At 41.2% G+C, this 10000-nt stretch overlaps 1 protein-coding gene across 1 annotated transcript in view; it reads right to left on the minus strand.

The window, feature by feature from the left end:
• Positions 1 to 10000, minus strand: part of LOC121306768 — a 23316-nt gene that overhangs the window by 9866 nt on the left and 3450 nt on the right. Inside the window, exons 3-5 of the mRNA XM_041238689.1 lie at positions 9902 to 9938; positions 4019 to 4071; positions 1947 to 2010 (exon numbers count right to left, since the gene is read on the minus strand). Coding sequence (XP_041094623.1) covers positions 1947 to 2010; positions 4019 to 4071; positions 9902 to 9938 — 154 coding nt within the window. The remainder of the gene's footprint in view (positions 1 to 1946; positions 2011 to 4018; positions 4072 to 9901; positions 9939 to 10000) is intronic.

A 10000-nucleotide genomic window follows, 5' to 3' on the forward strand; every position in this document is an offset into this window, starting at 1 on the left:
TGACACAGGGGTGGTACCGACAGACTGGAAAATTGCAAATGTAATACCGATCCACAAAAAGGGAAACAAAACTGAACCAGGTAACTACAGACCAGTAAGCCTGACTTCTATTATATGCAAACTTATGGAAACTATAATAAGATCCAAAATGGAAAATTACCTTTATGGTAACAGGGTCCTGGGAGACAGTCAACATGGTTTTAGGAAAGGGAGATTGTGTCTAACTAACTTGCTTAATTTTTTTGAGGATGCAACATCGATAATGGATAATTGCAAAGCATATGACATGGTTTATTTGGATTTCCAAAAAGCTTTTGACAAAATCCCGCACAAAAGATTAATTCTCAAACTGAACGCAGTAGGGATTCAAGGAAACACATGTACATGGATTAGGGAGTGGTTAACATGTAGAAAACAGAAAGTACTGATTAGAGGAAAAACCTCAGAATGGAGTGTGGTAACCAGCGGTGTACCACAGGGATCAGTATTAGGTCCTCGCTATTCCTAATCTACATTAATGATTTAGATTCTGGTATAGTAAGCAAACTTGTTAAATTGCAGACAACACAAAAGTAGGAGGAGTGGCAAATACCAATGCAGCAGCAAAGGTCATTCAAAATGATCTAGACAAGATTCAGAACTTGGCAGACACATGGCAAATGACATTTAATAGAGAAAAGTGTAAGGTACTGCACGCAGGAAATAAAAATGTACATTATAAATATCATATGGAAGATACTGAAATTGGAGAAGGAATCTATGAAAAAGACCTAGGAGTTTTTGTTGACTCAGAAATGTCTTCATCTAGACAATGTGGGGAAGCTATAAAAAAAGGCTAACAAGATGCTCGGATACATTGTGAAAAGTGTTGAATTTAAATCAAGGGAAGTAATGTTAAAACTGTACAATGCACTAGTAAGACCTCATCTTGAATATTGTGTGCAGTTCTGGTCACCTCGCTATAAAAAAGATATTGCTGCTCTAGAAAGAGTGCAAAGAAGAGCGACCAGTATTATCCCGGGCTTAAAAGGCATGTCATATGCAGACAGGCTAAAAGAATTGAATCTGTTCAGTCTTGAAAAAGAAGACTACGTGGCTACCTAATTCAAGCATTCAAAATTCTAAAAGGTATTGACAGTGTCGACCCAAGGGACTTTTTCAGCCTGAAAAAAGAAACAAGGACCAGGGGTCACAAACGAAGATTAGACAAAGGGGCATTCAGAACAGAAAATAGGAGGCACTTTTTTACACAGAGAATTGTGAGGGTCTGGAATCAACTCCCCAGTAATGTTGTTGAAGCTGACATCCTGGGATCCTTCAAGAAGTTGCTTGATGAGATTCTGGGATCAATAAGCGACTAACAACCAAACGAGCAAGATGGGCCTAATGGCCTCCTCTCGTTTGTAAACTTTCTTATGTTCTTATGTTCACACAAACACCCACACACCCACACACACACACAGACGAAACATACACAGACACACAGATACACACACAGACAGACAGACATAAGAACATAAGAAAGTTTACAAACGAGAGGAGGCCATTCGGCCCATCTTGCTCGTTTGGTTGTTAGTAGGTTATTGATCCCAAAATCTCATCAAGCAGCTGCTTGAAGGATCCCAGGGTGTCAGCTTCAACATCACAGACACACACAGACAGACACACACACACAGAGACGAAACATACACAGACACACAGATACACACACAGACAGACACACACACACCCCCCCCCCCCCCCCCCCCCCACACCCCCACCCCACACACACACACACACACACACACACACACACACACAGAATCAGTGTTGTTTTGACTGAGTTCAGGAGCTGCTCTTCAGTTCTTGTTGCACTGCCATGGACATGCGGAACAAGGGCTAGATCAGCCAATCTTTATATAAGCCAACGCCATCTAGTGCACAGCGAGTGTGGAGCAGAGACTCACGGAATGGACAGGAAGTGAGTGGGAGACGTGACTGAGCGAACTGGGAGGATCCCGGGAGGGGCATCTGAAAAGAAAAACACAAACTAATCATCAACAATAATACAGATCATCTGAAAAGAAAAACACAAACTAATCATCAATAACAATACAGATCATCTGAAAAGAAAAACAAACTAATCATCAATAATAATACAGATCATCTGAAAAGAAAACCAAACTAATCATCAATAACAATACAGATCATCTGAAAAGAAAACCAAACTAATCATCAATAATAATACAGATCATCTGAAAAGAAAAACACAAACTAATCATCATTAATAATACAGATCATCTGAAAAGAAAACCAAACTAATCATCAACAATAATGCAGATCATCTGAAAAGAAAACCAAACTTATCATCAATAACAATACAGATCATCTGAAAAGAAAAACAAACTAATCATCAATAATAATACAGATCATCTGAAAAGAAAACACAAACTAATCATCAATAATAATACAGATCATCTGAAAAGAAAAACACAAACTAATCATCAATAACAATACAGATCATCTGAAAAGAAAACCAAACTAATCATCAACAATAATATAGATCATCTGAAAAGACAACCAAACTAATCATCAATAACAATACAGATCATCTGAAAAGAAAAACTCAAACTAATCATCAAAAATAATACAGATCATCTGAAAAGAAAACCAAACTAATCATCAATAACAATACAGATCATCTGAAAAGAAAACCAAACTAATCATCAATAACAATACAGATCATCTGAAAAGAAAAACAAACTAATCATCAATAATAATACAGATCATCTGAAAAGAAAACCAAACTAATCATCAATAATAATACAGATCATCTGAAAAGAAAAACACAAACTAATCATCAATAACAATACAGATCATCTGAAAAGAAAACCAAACTAATCATCAATAACAATACAGATCATCTGAAAAGAAAAACAAACTAATCATCAATAACAATACAGATCATCTGAAAAGAAAAACAAACTAATCATCAATAACAATACAGATCATCTGAAAAGAAAACCAAACTAATCATCAATAACAATACAGATCATCTGAAAAGAAAACCAAACTAATCATCAATAATAATACAGATCATCTGAAAAGAAAACCAAACTAATCATCAATAACAATACAGATCATCTGAAAAGAAAACCAAACTAATCATCAATAACAATACAGATCATCTGAAAAGAAAAACAAACTAATCATCAATAACAATACAGATCACCTGAAAAGAAAAACAAACTAATCATCAATAATAATACAGATCATCTGAAAAGACAACCAAACTAATCATCAATAACAATACAGATCATCTGAAAAGAAAACCAAACTAATCATCAATAATAATACAGATCATCTGAAAAGAAAACCAAACTAATCATCAATAATAATACAGATCATCTGAAAAGAAAACACAAACTAATCATCAATAATAATACAGATCATCTGAAAAGAAAAACACAAACTAATCATCATTAATAATACAGATCATCTGAAAAGAAAAACACAAACTAATCATCATTAATAATACAGATCATCTGAAAAGAAAACACAAACTAATCATCAATAATAATACAGATCATCTGAAAAGAAAACACAAACTAATCATCAATAATAATACAGATCATCTGAAAAGAAAAACACAAACTAATCATCATTAATAATACAGATCATCTGAAAAGAAAACCAAACTAATCATCAATAATAATACAGATCATCTGAAAAGAAAACCAAACTAATCGTCAATAACAATACAGATCATCTGAAAAGAAAAACTCAAACTAATCATCAATAATAATATAGATCATCTGAAAAGAAAAACACAAACTAATCATCAATAATAATACAGATCATCTGAAAAGAAAACACAAACTAATCATCAATAACAATACAGATCATCTGAAAAGAAAACCAAACTAATCATCAATAACAATACAGATCATCTGAAAAGAAAAACACAACGACTAATCATCAATAATAATAATAATAATAATAATAATAATAATAATAATAATAATAATATAATAATTACAGTTTGGTCGGATCACAGTAAATCCTCCACCAGGGTTATTGTAGTTCTGGGGTCTGAAAGAGAGAAGTCGAGACCGATAAGCTTCCTGTTACACTGCCCCATACACAGATGCACTTCCTGTATAGGGAGTGGGGTGGGGTTGTATATGGGATTGAGGGGTATAGGGAGTGGGGTGGGGTTGTATATGGGATTGAGGGGTATAGGGAGTGGGGTGGGGTTGTATATGGGAATGTGGGGTATAGGGAGTGGGGTGGGGTTGTATATGGGATTGAGGGGTATAGGGAGTGGGGTGGGGTTGTATATGGGATTGAGGGGTATAGGGAGTGGGGTGGGGTTGTATATGGGATTGAGGGGTATAGGGAGTGGGGTGGGGTTGTATATGGGATTGAGGGGTATAGGGAGTGGGGTGGGGTTGTATATGGGATTGAGGGGTATAGGGAGTGGGGTGGGGTTGTATATGGGATTGAGGGGTATAGGGAGTGGGGTGGGGTTGTATATGGGATTGAGGGGTATAGGGAGTAGGGTGGGGTTGTTTATGGGATTGAGGGTATAGGGAGTGGGGTGGGGTTGTATATGGGATTGAGGGGTATAGGAGAGAATGAGAGGGAGAGAGAGAGGGGCGAGATGGGTTGGAGTGAGACAGAGAGAATGAGGAAGAGAGAGAGATGATCAGTCTCCTCTAGACACCCCAGTCACACTGCTAGAGTCAAAGAGAAACTTATCCATCTCAAATCTAAAAAAGTATGTGGTCAAGATATAATCTTAAAGGAAATGCTGAGAAACAGCAGCAGCAAAAAACAGAATGCCCTAATGAAATTATTCTAGTATTGACATCTGGCTAACTCATAACTCCAATATATAAAAAGGAGACAAATTAGAACCCAATAATTATAGAATCCAATAATAACTTGGGGAAGATGTTCTGCACATTATTAACAGCCGATTATTGAAATTCATACAGGAACCCAACGTTCCTCCCCCATCACCGCACTGCAGATCACAGCTACACCCTGCACACTTTAATAAACCAGCACACCACAAGAACAGGGCAAATATTTTGCTGCTTTGTAGATTTCAAAAAAGTTTTTGACTTCAAAAACTGGCACCCAGTTAAAATACTGCAGAGTGGCATTGGAGGCGAAGTGTATGATGTCATCAAACTCATGTTTACAGGGATCAAATGCAGAAACGAGCAACACTAGAGCAGGACTGCAAAACATGGGCTTTAGAAATAAACCCGGATAAAGCTAAAATTATGATTTTCCAGAAAAAAAGTATAGGGGAAAAAAATATCAAATCACCCTAAACACCTCCACTGCAGAACACCTCCACTGCAGAACACCTCCACTAGAGAACACCTCTACTACAGAACACCTCCACTAGAAAACACCTCCACTGCAGAACACCTCCACTACAGAACACCTCCACTGCTGAACACCTCCACTGCTCCACTGCAGAACACCTCCACTACAGAACACCTCCACTAGCAGAACACCTCCACAGAACACCTCCACTACAGAACACCTCCACTGCAGAACACCTCCACTACAGAACACCTCCACTGCAGAACACCTCCACTACAGAACACCTCCACTGCAGAACACCTCCACTACAGAACACCTCCACTACAGAACACCTCCACTAGAGAACACCTCCACTACAGAACACCTCCACTAGAAAACACCTCCACTGCAGAACACCTCCACTAGAGAACACCTCCACTACAGAACACCTCCACTAGAGAACACCTCCACTAGAGAACACCTCCACTAGAGAACACCTCCACTGCAGAACACCTCCACTGCAGAACACCTCCACTACAGAACACCTCCACTAGAGAACACCTCCACTACAGAACACCTCCACTACATAACACCTCCACTAGAGAACACCTCCACTAGAGAACACCTCCACTGCAGAACACCTCCACTAGAGAACACCTCCACTACAGAACACCTCCACTAGAGAACACCTCCACTACAGAACACCTCCACTACAGAACACCTCCACTGCAGAACACCTCCACTAAAGAACACCTCCACTACAGAACACCTCTACTACAGAACACCTCCACTAGAAAACACCTCCACTGCAGAACACCTCCACTGCAGAACACCTCCACTAGAGAACACCTCCACTACAGAACACCTCTACTACAGAACACCTCCACTAGAAAACACCTCCACTGCAGAACACCTCCACTAGAGAACACCTCCACTAGAGAACACCTCCACTAGAGAACACCTCCACTAGAGAACACCTCCACTAAGAACACCTCCCACTACTGCAGAACACTCCACTAGCAGAACACCTCCACTAGAGAACACCTCCACTGCAGAACACCTCCACTAGAACAGATCTCCAGAACACCTCCACTACAGAACACCTCCACTACAGAACACCTCTCCTACAGAACACCTCCACTAGAAAACACCTCCACTGCAGAACACCTCCACTACAGAACACCTCCACTGCAGAACACCTCCACTACAGAACACCTCCACTACAGAACACCTCCACTACAGAACACCTCCACTAAAGAACACCTCCACTGCAGAACACCTCCACTACAGAACACCTCCACTAGAAAACACCTCCACTGCAGAACACCTCCACTGCAGAACACCTCCACTACAGAACACCTCCACTACAGAACACCTCCACTACATAACACCTCCACTACATAACACCTCCACTACATAACACCTCCACTACAGAACACCTCCACTACAGAACACCTCCACAGAACACCTCCACTAGAGAACACCTCCACTACAGAACACCTCCACTACAGAACACCTCCACTACAGAACATCCACTCCACTACAGAACACCTCCACTACAGAACATCTCCACTAGAGAACATTTCCACTACAGAACACCTCCACTAGAGAACATCTCCACTAGAGAACACCTCCACTGCAGAACACCTCCACTAGAGAACACCTCCACTAGAGAACACCTCCACTGCAGAACACCTCCACTAGAGAACATTTCCACTACAGAACACCTCCACTAGAGAACACCTCCACTACAGAACACCTCCACTACAGAACACCTCCACTAGAGAACATTTCCACTACAGAACACCTCCACTAGAGAACACCTCCACTACAGAACACCTCCACTAGAGAACACCTCCACTGCAGAACACCTCCACTACAGAACACCTCCACTGCAGAACACCTCCACTAGAGAACATCTCCACTACAGAACACCTCCACTAGAGAACACCTCCACTACAGAACACCTCCACTAGAGAACACCTCCACTACAGAACACCTCCACTGCAGAACACCTCCACTAGAGAACACCTCCACTAGAGAACACCTCCACTAGAGAACACCTCCACTACAGAACACCTCCACTAGAGAACACCTCCACTAGAGAACACCTCCACTACAGAACACCTCCACTACAGAACACCTCCACTACAGAACACCTCCACTAGAGAACATTTCCACTACAGAACACCTCCACTAGAGAACACCTCCACTACAGAACACCTCCACTGCAGAACACCTCCACTAGAGAACACCTCCACTAGAGAACACCTCCACTACAGAACACCTCCACTAGAGAACACCTCCACTAGAGAACACCTCCACTACAGAACACCTCCACTAGAGAACATTTCCACTACAGAACACCTCCACTAGAGAACACCTCCACTACAGAACACCTCCACTAGAGAACACCTCCACTACAGAACACCTCCACTAGAGAACATTTCCACTACAGAACACCTCCACTAGAGAACATTTCCATTCCACTACAGAACACCTCCACTAGAGAACACCTCCACTACAGAACACCTCCACTAGAGAACATTTCCACTACAGAACACCTCCACTAGAGAACACATCCACTCCAGAGAACACCTCCACTAGAGAACACCTCCACTACAGAACATCTCCACTAGAGAACATTTCCACTACAGAACACCTCCACTAGAGAACATTTCCACTACAGAACACCTCCACTAGAGAACAATTCCACTACAGAACACCTCCACTCCACTAGAGAACACCTCCACTAGAGAAACACTAGAGAACATTTCCACTACAGAACATCTCCACTAGAGAACACCTCCACTAGCGAACATTTCCACTAGAGAACATCTCCACTAGAGAACATCTCCACTAGAGAACATCTCCACTAGAGAACACCTCCACTACAGAACACTTCCACTACAGAACACCTCCACTACAGAACATCTCCACTAGAGAACATTTCCACTACAGAACACCTCCACTAGAGAACATCTCCACTAGAGAACACCTCCACTGCAGAACACCTCCACTACAGAACACCTCCACTAGAGAACATTTCCACTACAGAACACCTCCACTAGAGAACACTTCCACTACAGAACACCTCCACTAGAGAACACCTCCACTAGAGAACATTTCCACTACAGAACATCTCCACTAGAGAACACCTCCACTGCAGAACATATTACAAGCTGTACCGATCAAGAATAATAATCAGCTCGTCGGGCAGTCCTAATTTGGCAATAAAAAACCTCACAGAAAAAGCATGCAGGGCATACATGCTATAAAGAAAATAATGTATAATCTGAACCCAACAGTAAAGATCTGGACCAAACTCTTTGACAGTCTTTCATATGGCACTGAAGTCTGGGGTCCAGGACTCTTTTGCAATTTTGAAACATGGGAAAAAAGCCCAACAGAAAGCTTCCACCTACAATTCATAAAAAACATTTTACACCTGCAACAGAAACACACCAAACAACGACTGTCAAGCTGAGCTGAGACGATTCCCGCTGCTCATCGCAGTTCAAAACAGAGCCTTCAAATACTGGCTCCATCTGAAACAGAGTGACTCAGACTCCTGCCATTACAAATCACTAAAAAGCCAGGAGATAACCATCAAAAAGGACCCCCCCTCAGTCAGCTAGCTTTGAGACTCGTTGCACTGAGCCACACAGGCATCATTGGGATTCAGACCAGCAGAGGGAACAGACAAGTTCCTCAGCTTAGGAGAATAGTCTCTACTTTAAAAACCAGTCACAAAGCTCATTGGACAAACCAAAATAAAACACAAAACAAGCTGGCATGTTACAGAGCTTAAATGGAGACTATTCCCTTGCCGAGTACCTGGTGCAAATAAAAGACCCAAAACTGAGGCAGACAAGTACAGAGTAGGTGTAGGAGGTTGAAACGGGCTGACGCAGGCAAACCTGGAAACCCAGAGACAGGCGCTTGTGTGGCCAGTGTGGATCCAGGGAAATAGGAGAAATACACTTCGCTCTGGACTGTGTGAAATACACCCAGACCAGAGAGACTTCCCAATTCACCAGCCGGGCTCCTGACTTTTCACAGATAGACAGAGAGGCCAAACTAAGAACAATTTAGGTGAATTCAGAGACACTGCTGAACTAACAGCTGAATATCTAACACCCTGCCACAAAATGAGAGGCACAATGTAAATAACCAGCCTCCACACGCTGTATAATGTTAAATAAGAAATGTTCTAGAAATGTCAGTTTATTCCATATTTGTATTGTATTTTATTTTAAATATAAATGCTTTGGCAATACCTGTAAAGCTTGTCATGCCAATAAAGCTTTTTTGGAATTTGAATTGAAGAGATCGAATGTAAAGCTTGTCATGCCAATAAAGCTTTTTTGGAATTTGAATTGAGAGAGAATGGAGAGAGAGAGAGAGAGAGAGAGAGAGAGAGAGAGAGAGAGAGAGAGAGAGAGAGAGAGAGAGAGAATTGAGATACATAGATTCGTAGGATGATGAGAGACGATAGAAGAGAGAGACTATAGAGCAAGAATAGCGCAGAGATTCTTTATATGCTTCCAAAATATTAATCGCGTATTAATTATAGAGACTCAGAATTAAAGATTCTTACTTGATTTCATAATCTTCCACTGACTGCTGAATCCGTCCTGAAAGAGAGAAGGGGATGAGAGACAGAGCCACAGGCAGACACACAGACAGACGGATAGAC

The sequence above is a fragment of the Polyodon spathula genome, chromosome 50 (assembly GCF_017654505.1).
Source record: "Polyodon spathula isolate WHYD16114869_AA chromosome 50, ASM1765450v1, whole genome shotgun sequence".
NCBI lineage: Eukaryota > Metazoa > Chordata > Actinopteri > Acipenseriformes > Polyodontidae > Polyodon > Polyodon spathula.